Raw genomic sequence first — 24310 nt, forward strand, 5'->3', positions numbered from 1 at the left:
AGGTCTCTAGAATCATCCAAACAAAACAATTCTTACAAGAGATCTATAGTTTTTTGTATACTTAGTCATAAGTCCAAGCGGCAAGTTGCCGGTGGGCAAATGACTTTGTAAGTACATATAACATATATCATGGGGAAATGGGGGTATACTGTTGCTACTATCATGCTACTCATGTTACCTTCTTGTTAAATACAGCTTTTTAGCATCATGCTAATCATGCTAACATGTTAATCATGTTAGTATGTTGCTAGTATCATGCTAATCACATTAACAACTTGTTTAAAACATGTTAACATCATTCTAGCAAAATGTTAATAATGCTAATTTTGTTTTAACATGTTCTTGTGTTAACATGTTGTTAGCATAATGCTAACACAATTAACATGTTGTTAGCATGTTGTTTACATGATGCTAAAATGATTAGAGTTACTATTAGTGCCTAGTGCCGAGTTTTCCCAGGGCAAGTACTTTTTTCACATTTTTTCACATTTTCTTCAGAAAATGTACAGTGCCCTCCACTAATATTGGCACCATTGGTAAATTTGAGCAAAGGCAGCTGTGAAAATAAATTTGCATTGTTTATGTTTTTGATCTTTCATTCAAAAATTCACACACACACACACTTTCAGTTGTTTTACTTCAGTGAGAGGTTAGAATTTCTTGATTTCTACATGCGTCAAAACTCCACAAAATGGCGGATAACTTTTGAAGTTAGAGTTTGACCGCGACGCGACTAAACAACACAAACAATATTATCAGAAGACGATGAATGAATTTACTGTAGTGTGCTGTTTCTGACCGTTTTTAAGGCTTCAAAACTCGTCTCTTTGTTTTGGATTTAACGGCGCTTTTCCTTTCTGAGTTTACTTTCGGTTTGACACACAGGACGGAGAAGCGCAGAGTGAAAGTGCGCATGCGCAGGATAGAGACGGGCGCAGCACTGCTTCGTGAAGATTCGAAACTTTTGTGAATCATTTGTTTCGAAACAGTGGTTCAGAGCGCGCGAATCAAACTGACAAAGTCACGTGATTTCAGTAAACGAGGCTTCATTACGTCATAACTGTTTCGAAATCAATAGTATTAGGTTGTCATCATTGAGAAGGTGCCTATAATCGATAAAATATATATGTCTCTCTTTCATGAAACCAGACTGAGAATCCAACACTAATGTTACCTGCTGGACAAAATAAGAGAAACTATTTGGCATCAGTGTTTAATAAAGTTATTTCTCTGTCTAAGAGAAGCAGGTTCTTTATAGATTCATTAAACATAACTAAAATAAAAGAGGAAAGGACATCTCTGAAAGTTTAAAAAAAATCATTGGTAAGACCATCATTATCAGGAGATTTCTTGTCCTTGTGTCACGATTCTGGTCTGCACTTCCGTCCATTCACCACCAGAGGTCACTCGCTCACCACATGGACTTTCACAGCACACAGCACACTGGACTCAATTTCCCATCATCCATTGCACTAATTGAGCACACAGCTGCAGGCACTAATCACACGCACACCTGATCCCACGCACACACTGATCACACACCTTATTTAAACCCTGGACCTTCTCTGCCACGTGTTGATTCTAGCCCGTGTTCCCTGGATTATCTCTCTGCCTTGCCCACTGGATACTGTTTGCCGATCGTTGACCTTTGCTTGCCCTAGGATTACTCTTTGTCTTGTCTCTGCCATACCTGTTTGCCATTGCTCGATCCTGCCTGTACGACCACATCTCTGCCTAAATAAAACTTGCACATGGATCCGCACGTCTCACGTTTCGTCAGCCCCGTTACACCTTGAGTCTCTTAATATATTTCAATAATTTCTGTAATACTGAGCTCTTTTGTTACAAATGTTACCAAATTCATCATTAACAAAGGTGTTATTATCTATGTTTTCTAAAAAAGGATTCCATATTTCCATTAATGAATAAATAAGACCGTTAAATGTAAAGATTTGTTTAGAAATGTGATTATAACCCCAGACAGCTCTGTGAACATGATTCAGGGGCTTCTGGGAGATTTCTTCTTTCTGGGGCTTTACACAAGGTTTCCTGATCTCTCCTTCTCTTTTTTCTTTCTTTTTTCTCGCTATGTAATTTTTTTCAAGGTATCAACATTTTTGAGAATGAATTAAAAATTAGTCAGCTGGCTGAAGACACAACTGTCTTTTATTTTTAAATGCTGCAGAGGTCAGCAAAGCAATTATTACCATAAATAATTTCTCTGAGGAATCTGGTCTCAAGCTTAATATGAGCAAATGTGAGATATTTCCACTTTACTTTAAAGAAACTGATGGATTCCCTGTTAAAGAGCTAGTAATGTATCTTGGAGTAAAACTCTTATCGTGCTTCTCTTGATTTTAATCTGATTCTCAACGGGACAAAAATAAAGTTTGATTCTTGGTCACAGAGAGATTTGTCTGTTTAGGATCATGTATTATTGTCTACATCTGAAGGTTTGTCAAGACCTGCATATTCCTCCCAAACACTATTTGATCCCAAGACATTTACTAAAGAGTTTGACAAGTTATTTGATTTTGTTTGTGTAAGGCAGTGTATTGTGTTGTCCACAAGATGTCGCTATGATACTGTTGTGTTAAGGTAGATTCAAGTGTTTTTAGCGCTGTTTGAGCCTCGTGATGTACCGTAGTGTTGATAGGCGTGTAGTGCGCCATCTTTTCTTCAGTTCATGTTATCAACACTATAGGTAAGACGTGGAAATAGTCGTGGAAATTTCAATTTAAAGTATCTTTGTTGTTATCGTTCTAAAGTTCTGTCTATTGAGATATTTTGTGTTCTAAACTGCTAAAGACCTAAATGCAGAGTAATATGGAGAGTTAAAATGTTTTTTTTTGTTCTCTCTTTGGAGTGTGATTAATACGAGGTGGCTGATGCAAAGCTATGCATGATAATCTAAGCAGTGAGAGGTTGTTATTGAATTGAATGTGCATTGAAATGTACTTTACTAGATTAAAACATAAGTGAGTTCATGTTATCAACACTATAGATGCCGTGCTGTGGAATAAACGGTCAAGCCACGATCCCGAACCCCTCTGTGTCCGCGTCTCCTCTCTACCACCACCCACAAACACACACAACACAGCGCAGAGTAGCAGAAGTGGTGCTAGAGGCCAGCAAGCACGCAGAGAGCGAGAGGGCTACATTTGGAAAAACAAACCTCATTATTTCAAGAAAAATATATGCAATCCATATGATCAGGTCCATGTGTGATCAGGTCCATGTGTGATCAGGTCCATGTGTGATCAGGTCCATATATGATCAGGTCCATGTGTGATCAGGTCCATATATAATCAGGTCCATGTGTGATCAGGTCCATGTGTAATCAGGTCCATGTGTGATCAGGTCCATATATAATCAGGTCCATATATAATCAGGTCCATGTGTGATCAGGTCCATATATAATCAGGTCCATGTGTGATCAGGTCCATATATAATCAGGTCCATGTGTGATCAGGTCCATGTGTGATCAGGTCCATATATAATCAGGTCCATGTGTGATCAGGTCCATATATAATCAGGTCCATGTGTGATCAGGTCCATATATAATCAGGTCCATATATAATCAGGTCCATATGTGATCAGGTCCATATGTGATCAGGTCCATATATAAACAGGTCCATATGTGATCAGGTCCATATATAATCAGGTCCATATATAATCAGGTCCATATGATCAGGTCCATATATAATCAGGTCCATATATAATCAGGTCCATATGTGATCAGGTCCATATATAATCAGGTCCATATGTGATCAGGTCCATATGTGATCAGGTCCATATATAATCAGGTCCATATATAATCAGGTCCATATGTGATCAGGTCCATATATAATCAGGTCCACATGTGATCAAGGTGCTTTGAATGCTGTGCATTTTACCACTTTGAATAACACTTTTAAAATAAACTGGTTGAATTTTTTTTTATTAAAAATAGTTCCTCAATATTTTCCCCAACAATTTATTTAATCAACTTGGTGGTATATATATTTTTTTCTTAGATGTAGTTTTGATGTGAAGAAAATAGCTCTTGTATTATGTAATGTTCACAGTCAAGCACTTGTGACGAGGTGTTTGGCTTTAATCATAACTTCTCTCGCTCATGTTTATCTGGAATAACAGTATATCACTCACCAGAAAAACAGTGGTTTGAATCTGATATATTATTAATTGGTCAGATATTGAATTCTGACGGTCAGCTTTTGAATATTAATGAACTGTGTCTTAAATGTAAATGTCATATTTCTGTTAAAGATTATTCTATTGTCATGAATTCTATTTCTGTAAAAGTTCAGTCTCTGTTCAGAAATCACAGCTCTTGGTGTAACACAGTAGGAAGTAAAGTTTCATTTTTAGATCAATTTGATTTACTTCATGATGACTGCAGTAACCAGTGATTAGATCTCTTTTTGTTAATATCTCTTCTCCATCTAAATGTGTTTGTGTTAATACGATTCCTTCATTTGAGTGGACATATTTTTTTGGGAGTTAGTCCTTATTGTGTTACAAATAAAACCAGAGAAGTATCCTTTAAAATTACTCTCAGAATATATCCTGCTAAAGAAACATCAGAGCGTTTTCATCTAGATATAGATTATAACTGCTCTTTCTGTCATTGTAAAAAAGTCAAAAATGAATTGCATCCTAGTCTTAAATGTACGGTGGCCGAGAAGTGCAAAACAATTCTGAAAACAAAATAACAAATTACCAGTGTTGGGCAGTAGCATCGCTACAAGTAGTGTCGCTACTAATTTAACTACATTTCTCAGTAGCGTGTCGGTAGCGTCACTGCTTTCTGAATCAAATAGCTTTTCGGTAGTTAAGCTCTTTTTTTTTTGATCAAGTAGCGCGGTAGCGTCAACAAAAGCTAACGTTACATTATTCAAAGAAAGCATTCTAAAACTCTTCTTCTTCTTCTTCTTTGAGCTTATTGGCGGGTCTATCTTAATAGAGCATTACCGCCATCTACTGTGGAAATTGGACCAGAGATTCAGATCTCCAGGCCAATCAAGATTTGTGCCTTCGATGTTGCTGCGTGTTCAGCTATTCTGAAACTCAAGCTCAAATCAGAAATATAACAGCTACGGATCACTGATCCTGGATCAGTAAGTGACGCTACAGACACTAAAGCTCGTAACGCCATTGGCTCCTCAAGCTGTCAGTCAAACCTCATTACTCCTCCCGCCTCTCTCTCGTGAATGAAGTGTGGCGAGCAGTTTAGAGCATCTCAGCTTGTTTGCAGTCGGAAGGTAAATAAAGAACTGTTGATTGAATAAGTACAGCGGTTTCTTTACTCAAAAAACACTATTTATAAAGGCTAATGTTTTTGTTTGTTTTTTGTTTTTGAGGAGCGGAGAAGAGTTTCTCTAGCATTTGTTGTCGAGTCACAGCCAAATAGCTCGTGCGAAGCTCTGAATCTTTCATAATATGATACTTTGGCCAAATAACAGAAAAAAAACTGAACTCCCACATAATGACAGAAAACTGGGGAAAACGGGACACGAGGAAAAAAATGGTCAAAAGCTTCGTATTTGAACTTGATTTTGGTGAAATGTTTATATTAATGACATATATCATATATTATATCTAATGACACATGCAACGATGCAAATAAACATAACCTATCTGTAGGCCTAAACATCTGTATAGTAACACTATACAATACGATTTCATTAAAATACATTTGTTACAGTATTAATCTTTGTTAATGTTAGTTAATGAAAATACAGTCGATCATTGGTAGTTCATATTAGTTCACAGTGCATTAACAAATGTTTACAAACAACTTTTGATTTTAATAATGCGTTAGTAAATGTTGAAATTAACATTAAGATAAATGCTGCAGAAGTATTGTTCATTCTTAGTTCATGTTAACTAGTTCACTAATGTTAACTACTGAACCTTATTGTGAAGTGTTACCATTTATAAGTGTATCTGTATACAATAAAGCCACAATACCAACTACCAATAGGAGGTTTCCGGCCGACAGCAAAACTTTATTTGAGGTAAATCCGGCCCTGTATTTGATTCTGATTATGTTGCCAAATTGGTTTGGAACAGCTGTTGAATAAACAATTAAACTGAACATGCCTGTCTATCTGCTTGACTGACAGTTTTATTGATCACTGAGAGAGCATTGACTTGGTATGATGTTGGTTCAATAGAATTTTTTTTTTTTTTTTTTTTTAAATAGCTTGTATGTAGTACTACTTTTGCCATGTAGCTGTAGCTTTAGTGTAGTTAAGCTTCATTTAAAGAAGAGTAACTGTTAGCTTAGCTCACTACATTTTCCAAGTAGCTTGCCCAACACTGCAAATTACAAATGCAGTTCTAAAAAACAAAACAACAATTCAGAAAACACAACAACAAATCAGACAAACCGGAAGAGGTAGGTATAGTTTGAGACAGCGCCATTGGTTTGGGATTACTCACCAAAAAGCTGTGTCTTCAGTTTTTTGACGCGATCGACGCGGGTTCGAGCCCGCCTTTTGCCGAACTTTTTTTTTTCTCCCTTTTCAAATCTCAAATCTCGTATTAGCAATGAGAGCAATATTTACACTGAGTGAACAGTATTTTTAGCAATATGCTATTTACACTAAGTCCAAATACCTTCACTATCTTAAAATAGCAGGATTTTCCGTCATGTCCCAGATAGCACAGGTACGTCTCGGAGACGTCTGTGAAAGATCGTAGCATCTGATAAACATCGCATTCGATCGAACGTTTTTTGTTGTTAACGAGTCGTCTGTTTACCTCTATACGACGTCTATACGACGAATCTTCAGCATTTGAAAGTACGTGCTGCCATGCACTCAGCGCCGGATCGGAGAAAGCAGACGAATCAGTAGAACCCGGGTTTTTGCATGGATTATGCCAGAAATAGAACGAGGAATCATTTTACTAACGGGAGATTTGTCGAGTCGCCCTGCATCCAGGCGATAGTGATTATGGGGTTTCTCTTTTGTTGTGTGCATCGCACCACTCACGTCCAAAGACACTTTAATAAAATACAAATACAACTGATCTCACAGAATTCCGTGTAATGTTCACGGACTTAATTAACCTCCGAATCTGTGGTGGCATCACTGAATCGCCGAAAATTCCGTGATGGGCTCACAGAAGGCATCAGCCGTGGTCCATGCACGGATTCACTGGTTCAACACCAGCGCTGCATCGGACCACGTAAAAAGAGTGACTCTGACGCAGTTATACTTTCACTGGAGTACCTGACCCCACCCCTACCCTAAACCTACCCAGTTCTGAACAATAATGATGACGATAAATTATCGCGTCGGCATATTTAAAGTGTTGAACCAGTGGATCCGTGCGTGGTTCACGGCTGATGCCTGTCACTGACTTACATTGGTATCACTTCTGTGAGCCCATCACGGAATTTTCGGCGATTCCATGATGCCACCACAGATTCGGAGGTTAATTAAGTCCGTGAACATTACACGGAATTCTGTGAGATCATGTTGCAGGAACACTCTTTGAAACCCACCATGCACAACCAGCCTTTAAATCTGTTTGTTTGACCCCTCTGTAGACAAAAATACATGCAAAAAATGCTAGCCCAGTTTCTTAAAGTGACCCTCGTTTCAAGCAAACTGTAATTTTACCTACTTTACTGGTTTACATTCCTTGTATGTCATCTTGCAGAAAGCATAAATTAGACCCTTCTTATGCCACGCTTGACTCCTGCTTAGAATTTCAATTGTTAACATTACAAGCTTGATAATTTGAGTAACACCTTAATTTATACCATGGTCTGTATGAAGGTGAACAGTTTGTGTCAGGTGATTCTTTGACTCCATTCCATGCATTGAAATATAGTGTACATATTCATATTTTGTTCCAAATAATGTTAAAGGTGACAAAGGCAAAGAAAACCCTTGATGAATGAGGAAGAAGCCTTTGGATGAAACACTATACAAATGTCTATTTGATTTAATGCCTCACAGAATTAATGATACTGACAAACCCCAGACTTGATTATGACAGTTTGCAGTACACTTATTCTAGTGAAAGAAAATTCACTGAGCTTGTAATAAACTTTAAATAATATCTTTAAATCTTTAAATAATAAAACATTAAGGACACACTTTAATGTATTAACTGCTGAAAGCATCGAGTTGAGTTGACTTTATTCACAACATAACAGTCTCTACATAATAACAGTCTCAAATAAAGAATATAAAGAGCTCTAATAGAATAATCCATAACATCTGCAATAAAACAAGGTGCAGACTGTGCATGACAGACACTGGTTATAGACTGCACTTAATGAAACATTGTTGCAAGTTGAGTGTGGGATTGATGGTGGGCTATAGGTAGATCTGTGCATCTTAAGATGAACCAGTGTGTCATTCCTAGTGTGTCTGGTGGAGAAAAGAAATAGAAAAAGATGTTAGAGCATTTTATAAGGAAACAATGTACAAGTTACTGAAGGTGTAAACAATAATACAATATCAGGCAGTGAACACCATGTACAATGCAGCAACATGCACATAATACTATCAACAACCTCTGTATTAGATACTACACTAAGCTGTGCCACTGAAATCAGAATGATGATTGTCACAATATTCATTTATTTGAATACATTTTTTGGGTGAGCCATCCCTTTAAGGTCCATGTTTGATGGTTTGATAGTGATAATTGCTCATTTAACAGTATTGCTGTGAAAGCTGACAGTAATGAATAAAACTGAACAACATTCCAACTATACATTAAACCGCACAGAGCAACAAACCCAAAGCTGCCCTGTGCATGCGTGCCCAAACTGATCTGAGACAAGCAGAAAGCAGTTGCTGACAGATTTTGGCTTTCACATTTAGCTCATCATAACTGAATAAAACATGTTATGTGGCCATTAAAAAAGGATTGTTACAACTGCTAGACTAATGCAGGTATAAGGGACTTAATCCTGTAATGAGCAATCAGCAAATCCTGCTTAAAAATTAAAGATTAAGAATTTCAGTGGGCCCCTACATCTTGCCCAATTTTGTCCTCCAAACAACATGAAAACTGAAGTTAAAGAAAACAAATATAGTGAATGCATTTTGTAGGCTGTGCTACACATTCACAAAAAACAAAACGTGTTTAAAATGCTAAAAGTACGTACTACTTGTTGCAAATAGTGGCAATTATCTGCACTTCAGTATTGTAGTAGATTATAAAACAGTATGCAGTAATAACATATTGAGTGTAAATTATAATTTTAATTCAAATTATTAAATGGATGCCACCTCCCTCCCTGCACCTATACCCGGGAGGGGGAAAAAAGTTCGGCAAAAGGCAGGCTCGAACCCGGGGCGATCGCGTTAAAAATCTGACGACACGCGCTTAATCATATGCGCCAAGGCGGGCTTTTTAAAGCGTTGACCAGCCAATCACACGTTGGAGAGCGGATTACTGTCAACAAGGCGGGCTAGTTGCACTGAGTGTAAATAGACACTCCGTATTTTTTGTTCCACAGTAAGGCATACAATACATTTAAACTGAGCTGCTTTAAAACCACCTCCGAACTTCCTACCACTACTCTGCTGTTCTTCCTGTATACCTTGATTGACAGATGTCTCGTCCAGTCAGCGGTGAGTAATCCCAAACCAATGGCGCTGTCTCAAACTATACCTACCTCTTCCAGTTTGTCTGATTTGTCGTTGTGTTTTCTGAATTGTTGTTTTGTTTTTTAGATTTGTATTTGCGTTCGTAATTTGTTATTTTGTTTTCAGAATTGTGATTTGTTTTGCACTTCTTCTCGGCCACCTGTTTTATTCCATATATTTATTACACCTGTTTGTCGGTCTCATTTGTTTTACTTCATTCAAATGAATATGACTTTTCTAAAAGGAAAATATTTATTATTGATCTATTTTTATTATTAGTAAAATTTCATATTCATCAAACTAAATGGAGTAACTTAAAACCCAATTTAGCTCGTTTTCAAACAGCCTTTAAAGCTTATTTAGAATCTATAAAGTCTGTAAAAAATCGTAAAGCCCAAAGAACTGTCTCTGCTGAATGAATTTAACACATGCTTGTGATGCCCTTTTATTTATTTTATTGTTATTCTGTTTTATTATTTTAATGTTTGTTATTTTATTAAAATTGTTTCCATTTGTACTTACAAAATGTGTAAATATGAGAAATATGTCAAGAACTTGCTATTGAATTTTGTAATTTTGAAAGTTCAATAAAAAATAAGAAGAAACGTTTCGAGATGTAAGTGGTTGGTCGCTGGGGGCCGATCTCTGTGAACCTGTGAATCACCTCCAGCAGCGAAACACTGAACCAGCGTTTTTACCTGATCTCAGATCAGTTTCATCAATTTGTAGACATTTTTAACGAGACATTAGTGTAAATAAAAGGATGAGAAGTAGTTAATAGTCTCTTTCTGGCCTCTATATACAGCGGGTAACATAAGTATTGAACACGTCACCATTTTTCTCAGTAAATATATTTCTAAAGCTGCTGTTGACAGGAGATTTTCACCAGATCTTGGTAAGAACCCAAATAATCCATGCATACAAAGAAAACAAAACAAATAAGTTCAGCAATGAAGTTATATGTAATGAAATAGACTGACAGGGAAAAGGTACTGAACTACTGAAATGTATTTAAAGGGGTCATATGCTGCTCTTTTACAAGTTGTTTGAACTGAAATGTGTGTTGGCAGTGTGTGTACACAAACACTCTATAATGATAAAAATCCACCCAGTGTTTTTTTTGTAATCTCGTTAAATCTTTACCCCTTTCTTTTTTATTTTTTTTATTAAATGAACAAACAAAAAATAAACACAATTACAACTCAAAACAGATTATAACAACAAAACTACATATAGTTTGATATAAACAACATGCAAAGATCTTGAAAAAAATAACCAAAAAACTAAACATTAAGCCAGGGGAAATATATAAAATTACAATAAATTAAATTTGAGAAGAGAGAGGAAGAGAAAAAAAAAAAGCTAAATCCCACCCTCCCAATAGCATATTTATAAAGAAGAATAAATATTATAGTTTGAGCACAGCGTGTAAGATTTTAAGGCTTTGATGTTGCTGGAAGAGGAAATAGTATCCAGATAACATTTCAGGTCTTTACAAAACATAGAAAATAGAGGTTTAACAGACAAATATTTACATTTATGTATAAAGAATTTAGCTAAATAGATTTACTAGAAAATATTTGTCTTTTACATTCTTGTGAGAGCTATAAAAAACAAATAAGACATCCTTAAACACCAAAGAAAAATTGTCTAAGATAAATACACGTACAAATATACAGAAATTCTTCCAAAAGCTAGCAACATGCACTCAAAAAAATGATTCGGTCTAAATTGACATTTTATGTAATTGAATTGCATAACAATTTTCCATCCATTTAGATTACATAGTTTTAACATAAACAAATCAATAAACTTAATATGATTCATATCCATCAGTCATACGTGAATGAAACAGGTAAGATTTATGTAATAATTCACAGCAAAGTCCCCACAATGCTCAGTGTTCATGTGTTTCCACACTACAGAGTGTTCAAGTAGAATTGAAGCAGTGCTGGAGTTAAGAAGATAATTATGTGATGATTGATCATTAATGATGAACAGCTGCTGTTATCAAGAAGAATCACCGAAGGAAAGAGAAACACAAGAACTACAACTGACTTCAGCCACAGCTGAAGATTAAATCAACTGAAATAAAAGAAGACATTAAATCTCTCAAGATCTGATTAAACAGCTTCACAAACAGCATCAGAGTGACTTTATTTCTGTCAGACTTCTAGAGAAGCTCTTATTGAGAATTAACAGAGGTTTAGATGCTTTATTGTTTTGTTTGAAATCACCATCAAAGAGACCAGTGTTTCCTTTTGTTGGGCTCTGGGCTCTTGACCCTTGACGCGTTGGTGTTAATATTACGCTGGTTGCTTTAACTGTGTGTTTATATAAAACACACTTAGCTTAGCCAGCGAAACTTAAAAAAAAAAAAAAAAAAAAAGTTGTAGGCAAATGATCCACCGATCTCATTTCAAGTCCTACATCTGATTGTATGGATGTAGTACTGCTTTAGATTTTTTATATAGCTTCAGATGTAGTAGTCTTGTAAAATCAGATAATTAAAATAATTTACAAATCACTTTGTGCTCAAAAAGTTTTCATCTGTAGCAATACAAAGATCACAGACATCAAGAATCAGCGTATGAATCTCAACAATGGTGACAGTCAACAAAATGCTTCATGTTGCAATGCATGCTGGGTACCAGCATAGTACAAGTCTCTCCCATGTATCCCAGCATGCATTGCAGCATGAATAAACAACGCACCTGAATTGTCTGATTATTTTCTTTTATTCTTACTATTTTATTTTACGTATGCTGTTATAGTTGTGACTTTTAGTAGCTTGTTTTGTGATGTTCAGAGTCTCATCTGAATATTTTCTTGACTGTCACCATTGTTGAGATTCATACACGGATTCTTGATGTCTGTGGTCTTTGTATTGCTACAGATGAAAACTTTATGTGCACAAAGTGATTTGTAAATATCAGATAATTTGAATAATTTACAATACTGCAAGATATGAAGCTATAAAAAAATCTAAAGCAGTATAATGTCTACATAATCAGAAATTGGACTTGACTGTTAACAAGCAGAATCACTGAAGAAAGACAAACACAAGAACTAAAACTGACTTCAGCCACAGCTTAGATGAAATCAACTGAAATAAAAGAAGACATTAAATCTCTCAAGATCTGATTAAACAACTCCACAAACAGCATCAGATTGACTTTATTTCTGTCAGACTTCTAGAGAAGCTCTTATTGAGAATTAACAGAGGTTTAGATGCTTTATTGTTTTGTTTGAAATCACCATCAAAGAGACCAGTGTTTCCTTTTGTTGAGCTCTTGACCCTTGACATGTTGATGTTAATATTATGCTGGTTGCTTTAATTGTGTGATCATATAAAACACATTTAGCTTAGCCATCAAAGTCAAGAAAAGTAAAAAAAAAGAGTTGTGGCAGATGATCCACCGACCTCGTTTCATGAGTATATGTTGTATCGTTGTATTTGTTGCAAATGATAATTTGAATAATTTACAAATCACTTTGTGCAGATAAAGTTTTCATCTGTAACAATGCAAAGATCACAGACATCAAGAATCAGCGTATGAATCTCAACAATGGTGACAGTCAACAAAATGCTTCATGTTGCAATGCATGCTGGGTACCAGTATAGTGCAAGACTCTCCCATGTATCCCAGCATGCATGGGAGAATTGTCTGATTGGAGCCCAACTAAAGCAAGCACTGATCTCCATGATGGTGGTATCATTTTAACCAATAAAACATCAACATCTGATCCTCTGTAATTCTCAGTAACAGCAGGTGTTTATCACTAATGCACAATCATCATTTAATTAGTCTCTTAATTATACGGATCCGGTCCGGATCTGTAATCCTGATCTGTTCCAGATCCGCTGCGCTGTGCAAGTGGACTCCGATACGGACCCGTTTTGCAGATCCGTTCCGGAGTCTGTTGCTATCAGGGGGATCACGAATGATTTGCGCAAACATAGACACATTTATGTAGATGGAAGGCGCATTCTCTTCAGAACCAAACCTAATCCTCTTCAGCGGCTCAGATGATGGGAGTATATGACGACTGCTATGTTCATTACTACATCCAACAACTAAACACCTCAATCGATCAGGAGTCATTCTGGACTACATCTGCTCCAGTGGTGAAACAGCTGATGACAGCTCACTCAGGGTGGGTCTGAGGTAAGACACCAGTGCAGTCTGTGCTGAAACCTGCTGTCAATCAACAATCATGGGAGGGGCCTCCGTCCGTGTGACCTCACACAGACAGAGGCTCGATTTACAATCCCTGTATAAATTCGGTTTTGGTGATTTCTTTTGCAAAATGGTACAGACTTTATATAAAAATGGCAACTGCTCAATTAATCTTAAATCTGGAGTTTCTCCAAGGTTTGATGTGTCTAGAGGAGTTCACCAGGGCTGCCCTGTATCACCTTACTTGTTCATATTAGCTGCTCAACTTCTTACTTCTTTTTTGTCAGATAGTCAATTACAAGGGATTAATATAGCTGATAAACATATTCTTATAAGCCAATTGGCTGACAACACTACCCTGTTTTTAAAAAATGACTTGCAGATCCCTATCGCTCTTGATCTTATTAATTTTCTTCCTTTAAGGTCTTGTTCTGCCCCATTCTTACACAATATTCCAGTTAAGTCCCAAGTAAACTATTTAGGTGTAATCATTTGTAAAGATGATAATGCTGGAGGTAAATTAAACTTTGATCTGCTTGCTCCAAAGAGACTTGTCTTTACGAGGAAGATCTCTCCTCGTCAAAGCAGAGGGTGTTTCCAGATTGATCTACCCTGCTCTTTCTTTGCATGTTGACAAATCAATTTGTGTAGAGGCTGATAGAATGCTTTTTGACTTCTTATGGAAACACAAGTGACATTACATCAAAAAAATCTGTTGTCTTAAACCGCTTCGAACAGGGGGGTCTTCATTTTCTGGATTTCGCTTCTCTAAATAATACATTTAAGATTAATTGGTTGAGGCAATTTTTGAATACCTCTGAATCCATATGGAACACTATTCCCAATTATATTTTTCTAAAGTTGGTGGTCTCCCCTTTCTGTTGGTATGTAATTATATTTTTTCTAAATTGCCCATCAAATTAACAAACTTCCATAAGCAGGTGCTTTTGGCCTGGCACTTAAATTACAAACACAATTTTAGTCCCCACAGGTATTTTATTTGGAATAATCAAGATATTCGATACAAAAATAAAACTATTTTCTTTTCAGATTGGTTTAATAATAATATTATTTTGGTTTCTCAACTTCTAAATTCAAATGGTCTCTTGCTTCCTTATTCAGAATTCTTAACTAAATATGGTATACCCGTCACCCCTCGTGACTTTTGCCATAGTGATGGATGCCATCCCCAGTGGAGTAATTGCACTTTTAAAAAAACTCATTTAATTCTTTACCTTCTTGTATTTCTTGGACACATCCCTGTGGAACAGCAATAGGAAAGATTTGCTTTTTGTCCAGTCCCTCTCTCAGGAATAGAAAGATTAGACAGCTCTTTCAGAAAGAGTTAATTACTATCCCCTCTGTGATATCTTATTGGAATAATTCTTTTGAAGGTATTCCTTGGAAGAAAGTGTGGTCCTTACTTAACAAATATTTAATTACTAATAAGGTTAAAGAGATATCTTTTAAGTTACTACACTGATTTTACCCTGTCAAACTTTATCTTAAAAAAATGTTTCCTGAGATGGATCCCCTCTGCTCCTTCTGTGGAGCGGAAGATGAGTCTGTATGTCATCTTTTTTGGGATTGTGTAATCTGGATTAGTTTACATGATCTAATTTACAAGTGCTTGATTTTTGGAATGCAATTAAATTAGATTTTAAAACACTCAATCAGACTACAAAATAGGAATAAATTATTCACAATTTATTTATTCTCCCTAATTCATCTTTTAAATGTTCCTAATAATAAATATTTTAAGCATTACATTTGCAGGTTCTCTGATGTTGGTTAATGGTCACATGACATAAAATACTGCATTTTTTTAAGAGCTTTATGTTGTTTGATATTTTAAAATGATTTATTTTGATTATGATTTATTTGTTTTACATTTTTTATGATTTAATTATTAGGTTTTCATTAAACTCACAAACCCCCTGCAGTAGCCTTCGACCCCAGTTTGTGAATCCTTTATCCAACATAATGTTCATTTTAATGAACTTCGTGTTGTTAAATACAACAAATCAATGGAATATATATATATATATATATATATATATATATATATATATTAGTGCTGTCAATCGATTAAAAAAATTAATCGCGTTAATCACAGTCGTGGACTAATCATGATTAATCACAAATTTAAAATACTAGGATTTACCTGTAAATGTGTTGAAAAAGAAATGCATGACAAACTAGTTCAAGGAAACAGAAGCTTTCACTCTTCCGCCAGGTATGAGACATAATCCTTATTATTCTTTTATCATTATTCTTTTGTTTTTATTCAGCCATTATTAGCCTTTATTCTGCAGCTGCATTAGAGCTAATATTAGCATCATGCTACATAAGACAATTTATGAGATTAATAGTACACTTTTACTCAGAACTCACTTCAAACCACCATCGAGTGTTTGTAATAACTTCCTTTTGCGATCACATGTGCAATTTGGTCGTTTACTGTTGTTAAAATATGCTATTTATAGCCTTTTATATCGCTGCACAAATTAGCATTTCAGATGTACAAATTCAATCTCAAGAAAATCACATACAGACCATATCTATCGTAATCGTGTGTTTATTATCTTGTATAATCTATAGTGGCTGTTGTCATGTTTATTTCTGCTGTGTAAAAGCCTTAACATGTATGCTCTGCTGAAACTCACAGTTGTTTGTGATGTTACAACCGCCTCTCCGTTCTTAAGTTGCCAGGGATACATTCCAAGTATAATACACATTAGTAAAAGAATCTATTTTAATTATTATTTGTCTATATACACTTTGGGCGGCCGCGGTACATTATAAAAGTAGCCCAAAAAACCGCAAACCACAGCTCTGTAATTTTTTCTCGGCGACTGTATTTTCAAAATAGCCCACTTGTGCCGCTGCCCTGGCAACACTGTGCTGTACCCTCATCACACAACGATAGATAACCTTCCGCACTGCGATGACGGGAAGAAGTTGGCGTCAAACCTTATCAAACGATTAATCTGCGTTAAAAAAATATTAACGCAATAAAATTGTTTGATTAATCGAATGCGTTAACACGTTAACGTCTACCTGGTCTCATGGCATTTACGTACCTGGGTGCACTTTTTAGCATGACATGAAATACGTACCAATAAGTACATATCACTGCAGTTTCCAAAATAAATGAACACTTTCACACAAATTTACAGAGTTGCGATTAATAAAGCATAATTTTCGCACAATTACTTGAAGAATATGATGCTATGACTTCAAAACAATATTAATATGCTGGGAGATTTGAAAACTGATGCTTTTGAACGGTAGCATCGCACACATCCAGCTTCATATCTATGGGTTTTCATAGACGATAAGTTTGTTCGGTAGTTCACGGAGTACGGAGACGGACTTAGGAGACGAGAAGCATCGGTTCGAATCCGTGTAACTACAGTTCGACAAAGCAGTTAAAATCTGCGTAAAAGGAAGTTCAAATAGCACAGTTGCATCAGCTGATACGTTTTTATATCAGTTTTGCATTTGTTAACATTATTGGGTAGGTTTAGGGCTGGATTTGGTGTAGGGCAGGGCTATTCAATTACAAATTCAATTGGGCCAGATTTTCAAACCAAGAAGGTTAGCTGGGCCAGTTATTTCAGCGGCGAAGCAACTCGTAATGACACATTTTAAAACCAACACAAACAAATTTATTGAATACATGTAAGGTTTATTCATTGTTTCTCTTTTAACTTTGGTCAGTTTGCACATCAAAAGGTGCATAAAAATATAATAAAAGAGTTAACTGAACATAATCTGAGGTAGCCCCTACTACAAAAGAAAAAAAAACTGACCTCTTGCCTAGGCCTACCTAGGCTACATATCTGACCTATCTGATCACAAAGTGCATAAAACAAAATAGTGCACAGTAGTAGATAAACAATAACATTAAGTTTCCTTTTGAAACAACATAAACATCTTGCTCACATTTGACCCAGGAACATCTCAAAGTGCATAAAATAAAAAGTGCACAGTATTCACGGCTATAACTAACACATGAATACAAGGTGGACTACTGCACATATTGCACATACTGAGGGAACATATTTTAAATCACCACATTTATAATTAGGCATGCCTTTGTTACACATCCAACATTATATTGATGTAGGCTACAGTTACCCAGCTGATTTAATGGGAGAAGTGGCATTTTTTGTTTTGAACGAGAGCAGTGACTTTAGGCTCGTAAGTTGTCAATGCAATCCGAAGACATTGGTGGAGAGTACAGTCAGTCAGGGAGCAACGATAGTTGCTCTTTATGGAGTTCATGTGTGAAAAACTTGACTCACATGTGTATGTTGATCCAAACATACTGCGCATGACGATCGCTGCTTTCTTAATGTTAGACATCAGTCCAAAACATTGTAGGCCCGTTAGTGCAAAGCTCCTGTGCCATGGTTACAGGTGACTGCATGTCAACAAGTTCGAGTGTGAATTTCCCCTCGTCAATGGAAGGAACCACTTGCTTTGCTCTGGCAGATAAGTCCCCTTCTAATGCAACAGTGAACGGGTCTCTGACAAAAATGGCCACCTCTGAGGGCAGAACAAGTCCATCCAATCGACCAGCAAAGTTCATTTTCAGCCTCGCAATGAAATCTGTCATCACATCCGTGATTTGTGCGGGGGATGAGATGAATTTGCGGAGTGTCGGAAAATGCAGCATTCGGCCTGTGCTCAAATCAGTTGCGAAAAGGTCCAGTTTAACTGGGAATGCGCGCATCTGTTCCACAAGGTCGATGACAGTTTTGTCTCTGCCTTGTAGTGCCAAATTGAGATCATTCAGGTGTTTGAATATGTCGCTCAGAAAGCTGGCATCGGCCATGAAGTTGTCGTCCAGTATGCGACTCAAGTGCGTTTCTGCCTTTTTATGCTTGCTGCTGCGGAGGAAAGTTATGATCTCCTCTCTGAGACCACAGAAACGCTCCAGTGCTTTGCCTTTGGACAGCCACCTCACGTCATTATGCAAAAGCAGGTCGAGGTGCTCAGCAGACATTTCTGACAGCAGCATGCGGAACAAGCGGTGTTGGAGGCTTGATGTAGAGCGAATAAAATTAATTGTAGCCATCACGTTGTCCATTGTCGTTTTGAGCGCTCCGCTTAGTTTTGCGCAAAATACCGCCTGATGCACAATGCAGTGTAAGGAGATCAACTGAGGTGCAACAGCGGACCAATGTGCTGCCAAACCATTCACTTTCCCTGTCATGGATGGAGCCCCATCCGTCACAAGCATGCACACACGCGTCATATCCAGACCATTGTCTTTAAAAAAAGCAGAAATTTTCCCAAAGACTATATCGCCCGTTGTGTGTCCTTCTAACGGCAGTAGGCAGAGCAGCTCCTCTCTGAAGCATTTGCTGTCAAAAAAACGGACATATATGCACAACTGAGCAGTATCAGTTTTGTCTGTGGACTCCCCAGTCAACAATTTGATCTCACAGTGATGTCACCCTGATCTCACAGGATACTCGTGATGAGGTCACAATGTGAGGTAACAGTGAGCTAAAAGTGTAACCTCACAGCGCCCTCACTGTGTGCTCATACTAAAGTGAGGTCAAAGTGCACTCACTGCACAGATACTAGGTACCCAGCATGCATTGCAACATGAAACTTTTGATTGTCACCATTGTTGAGATTCATACACTGATTCTTGATGTCTCTCTTTGTTTTTAAATAAGAGGATAGTTAATAATGTTTGTGTCTTATGCTTTTATCCTTCATAATTGATGAGACTGCTGGGTCCTATACTGTATAATCACAGAGCTTTTATATTTAGAAACTGTTGATTAATAAAACCTCACCAAGACTGCATATTGAGTGTAGGTGACGACTGTGTTATCATCAATAACAAACCAGTATCACCTGGTTGCAGTCTCTTTTTGGTTTTTCTTGCCATAACAAATGTGCTTTACAAACACAGTTACAGCAGCCCCAAAAATATATAACATTATAAAGTCAAGGGTCAAGAGCCCAACTAAAGCAAACACTACTCACCACGATGGTAACATATGTTTCAGTTGTATCTTATAACAGAAATCTGTTAGCTGGGCATGCACTCATAAGCTCATCATGTGACACCACTGTGATATCTCTGTGATAGTGTTGAGAAACAGGAAGTAGAATGTCCCCCAGCGACTGATATTTGATCTGCCTCCTCTCAACCTGCTCAACATTTTGAGTTCACAATGAGCTCATATATTACTCACACTGTGAGGATCACCGTATGAGAATGGTGTGATGTCACTGTGATCATCGCGTGATCTCACGTGTTGACTGGGTCATCTACTGCTATAGACATAGTATCAGCTTTCATCAGGTCTCCTAACAGCGTTTCATACACATCTGCAGCAAGAATTTCAACCCTACGAATGTTGGAAGTATCTGACAGGGGTAAGTTTTTTATAGCAGATGCCACGCTCGTTTTAATTTTATCGTTATTTATCACCTCATCCACGATGGCCAGCATACAGTCCTTCACGGTTTCAGAGTCTGTGAATGGCCTTTTCTTTTTTGCCAATATCCAGGAAACACGAAGGGATGCTGCGGTAGCTCTCTCTTGGGTTGTGAATGACCGCACCATGGTAGTACTGCTCCGGTTGTAAGATGCAATCAAACTCTGCACTTTTGCTGCCCTCTCTTGAGATCCCTCTGGAAAATTGGTGTGGAAAGTCTGGTGCTTCTCAACGTGGTGCCTCCGCATATTGTAATCTTTAAGTACTGCAACGCACTCATTACAAATTAAACACATCGGTTTGGCGTTTGGATGTGGCGGTAAAATAAACAAGTATTTGTCAGTCCAGGTAGGGTTAAACTGACGGTTTTCATTGGCAATTTTACGTTTCAGTGTTGAGAAAGACATATTGATAGTAATCTAGGCTACCGGCACGCTCTGCATTGTTTGCGTGTTGCTAGGCTACGTGGTCTGTACTACTGTATGAATTTATGTAGGGATGTGCGTTTTTGGCAGAACCACGGGCTGGGGCCATTTGGAGGTTGCTTCCGGGCCGCATGTGGCCCGCGGGCCGCCAATTGAATAGCCCTGGTGTAGGGCATATTTCCAACACTATAGAGCATTAACCTTTAGTGACAGTCCCCGGATATTTGAATTCTGAACCGCTGCAATACGTATCTGAAGCAACAAAAAAACAGCAATACGTACCAATAACTACGTAATAAAAACGTGCCAGGGTTCACATATTGAACCTGTGTTTTAGCGCCACTCAGTGGACATTTCTATTTGAAACTGCGGCGAAACGTGCAGCAAGGTACGTAAAACAGTGTCGCACAAAAAGTGCGCAGAGGTATGTATTTTTATGAGACCAGGTTGGTTAACGTTGGCACGGTACATGTATTCGTCCCGAACCGTCACGGTACGGGCGTCTCAGTTCGGTGCATGAGGCCTTATGACGAATACAGGCAATTCACCCTCAATCCAGAAGGGGGCGCCCGCAGTAATGCAACGCTGTTTGATAACCGCCAGCAGAAGAACAGCGAATGCCATGAGTTGCGCACTTGAAAACAAAGACCCGAGACAGTGACCACACTCAAAAAAATGATTCGGTCTAAATTGACATTTTATGTAATTGAATTGCATAACAATTTTCCATCCATTTAGATTACATAGTTTTAACATAAACAAATCAATAAACTTAATATGATTCATATCCATCAGTCATACGTGAATGAAACAGGTAAGATTTATGTAATAATTCACAGCAAAGTCCCCACACTGCTCAGTGTTCATGTGTTTCCACACTACAGAGTGTTCAAGTAGCATTGAAGCAGTGTTGAGTTAAGAAGATAATTATGTGATGGTTGATCATTATTGATGAACACCTGCTGTTATCAAGAAGAATCACCGAAGGAACGACAAACACAAGAACTAAAACTGACTTCAGCCACAGCCGAAGATGAAATCAACTGAAATAAAAGAAGACATTAAATCTGTCAAGATCTGATTAAACAGCATCAGACTGACCAGATTGACTTTATTTCTGTCAGACTTCTAGAGAAGCTCTTATTGAGAATTAACAGAGGTTTAGATGCTTTATTGTTTTGTTTGAAATCACCATCAAAGAGACCAGTGTTTCTTTTTTCTGATTTTAATTGTACTGTTAATTCATTTTTAGATAGGAATCGTGATGAACCTCACCATTCTTCTGCTGAGAGTTTAAAGAAATTAATTAATGAACACAATTTAGTTGATGTGTGGAGGGAGGCCTTTCCTGGAGTCAGACAGCACACATGGTTAAAAACTCATTCTAATAATATGTCAGGAGCTAGGTTTGATCGCTTTTATGTCGAAAAGGGTAATAGGGGTAGATCTTTTCTGTCGAATCATCACTATGTGTCTATTGTAGTTTCTGTTTCTCTTTCTAAATTCTATAAATCACATTGGCGCTTTAATAATAGATTATTGCAGGACTGTACTTTTATTCACTCCTTTAATCTTTTCTGGAAAGCTTGGAGAGAGGAGAGATGTTTCAGTCATTGAGTCAGTGGTGGGATGTTGGTAAAACACAAGTCTTTTTGCCAGCAGTACACTGCACATACAGGTGCTGGTCATATAATTAGAATATCATCAAAAAGTTGATTTATTTCACTAATTCCATTCAAAAGGTGAAACTTGTATATTATATTCATTCATTACACACAGACTGATATATTTCAAATGTTTATTTCTTTTAATTTTGATGATTAGAGCTTACAGCTCATGAAAGTCAAAAATCAGTATCTCAAAATATTAGAATATTACTTAAGACCAATACAAAGAAAGGATTTTTAGAAATCTTGGCCAACTGAAAAGTATTTTGCTTAAGTTAGGGATGGCTGACGCGAAACTGATGTTTCGACATGGTGTCGAGATCCCGAAACGCAGATGTTTTGAAACACTGCTCCGAAGCATGATTCGAAACACCCATGTCATGTGACTAAGGTGATTCAAACATCAGGACGTGTCACAAGTTTTTCGAGATTTGGCATACCTGTCGAATCTGCGTTTGATTGACAGGGTCGGGAACAAATCACACAATCGCACATATGTCTGAACTCCCACAAAGTATAAAAGTGAAGTTAACGAATCTTCACTTCGTGGGTTTTTGTGAGAGGATTTTTTTAAAGGCTGGAGAAATTATATGTAAAAAAAGTAGGCTAAGTCCATCAACAGCAGAACAATTAATATTTTTAAATAAAAATCTTTATATGTAAACAAAGTGGCTTGATGTACTTTATTGTATATTTTTCATTACCAAAATAAAACTTACTTATTCACAAAGAGTTCATTCAGACGTCAGACTGATGTTTCAACACATTACAAGAACAGAACAATAAAAACACACATTTTAATTGTTTTTTATAATTTTGTCAAGATGACTGCGTCACCCAGGATTCGAACCCAAGGTGACAACATTCCAGTCGAGCACACTAACCACTCCCCCAAATCACTTGGTGGATCAACTAACATAACATAGGTTATAAATCGTCAATTCGCTGAACTGTTTCTTTGTCGATGCTGTTTCAGAGCAATACTTGAAAATGACCACTAGGTGTCACCGTAGAGACGGGTGTCAAAATGTTTCGAAGCCTCGACACATTTGCTTCGACTGCTTCAGTGTTTCACGAAGCCTCGCTTTGCCCACCACTAGCTTAAGTCCATGAAGAAAATCTTACTGATTTATGCAAAGTCATCAATTCAACTCAAACCTCTTCCAAATAACAGCAGCATGCATACACACGTGATTAAAACTAACAAAAAGATTCTCATTACATCAGTAACTACACAGTTACTGCCTTTAAATAAAGCAACATGCAGCATAACATCAGTGTCTCTCTGTCCGTCCTTGACTTAAACACAGGCTCTACTCTCCAGCACAATGGTGACCCACAAAACACAACAGGAAGTTGACTGTTAGGTTTTACAGTATTTTGCTGTTTTTTGTCTTGATTTTACGGTGAAATACCGGCAGCTGTGGTTGCCAGTAATCTACTGTTTTTACAGTTTGCTTCCGTAAATTAAATTTATGGTATATTTCTGTTAAAATTACGTTTCACAGTATGTTTTGTCATCTCACACATTTAACCCCTTTAATCCCACAGCAAAATCCTCAGTTTTAAAGAGCACTTCTATGTGTCCACACTACAGAGTGTTGAAGTAACACTGAAGCAGTGATGAATTAATGAGAGAATTAAGTGACTAATTAAATTAGGATTGAGCTTTATTGATGAACACCTGCTGTTAACAAGTAGAATCATTGAAGGAACGAGAAACAAGAGCAGAGAAACAAAACTTACAGCTAAAGCCAAGATGAAATCAACTGAAATAAAACACATGACATCTCTCAAGATTTCAGAAGAGGGTGATTTAAACAACTCCACACCAGCATCTTATTACTAACCACTTTTACTTTATTTATGTCATATGTGTACAAAAGCTCTTATTGAGATTTTAGTTGTTGTACTTTCATTTGAAGTCACCATATTGGCGATCAG

At 37.1% G+C, this 24310-nt stretch overlaps 2 protein-coding genes across 3 annotated transcripts in view; both read right to left on the reverse strand.

The window, feature by feature from the left end:
* Positions 1-942, reverse strand: part of LOC131529878 (NACHT, LRR and PYD domains-containing protein 12-like) — an 81462-nt gene extending 80520 nt beyond the window's left edge. For both annotated transcript variants that reach the window (XM_058759844.1, XM_058759843.1), the window contains exon 1: positions 800-942. The gene's annotated coding sequence lies outside the window, so the exon portion shown is untranslated. The remainder of the gene's footprint in view (positions 1-799) is intronic.
* Positions 943-8101: 7159 nt separating this feature from the next.
* Positions 8102-24310, reverse strand: part of LOC131529886 (GTPase IMAP family member 9-like) — a 38698-nt gene continuing 22489 nt past the window's right edge. Inside the window, exon 3 of the mRNA XM_058759864.1 lies at positions 8102-8393. Coding sequence (XP_058615847.1) covers positions 8296-8393 — 98 coding nt within the window. The 3' untranslated portion in view covers positions 8102-8295. The remainder of the gene's footprint in view (positions 8394-24310) is intronic.

The sequence above is a fragment of the Onychostoma macrolepis genome, chromosome 22, assembly GCF_012432095.1.
Source record: "Onychostoma macrolepis isolate SWU-2019 chromosome 22, ASM1243209v1, whole genome shotgun sequence".
NCBI classification, from domain to species: domain Eukaryota; kingdom Metazoa; phylum Chordata; class Actinopteri; order Cypriniformes; family Cyprinidae; genus Onychostoma; species Onychostoma macrolepis.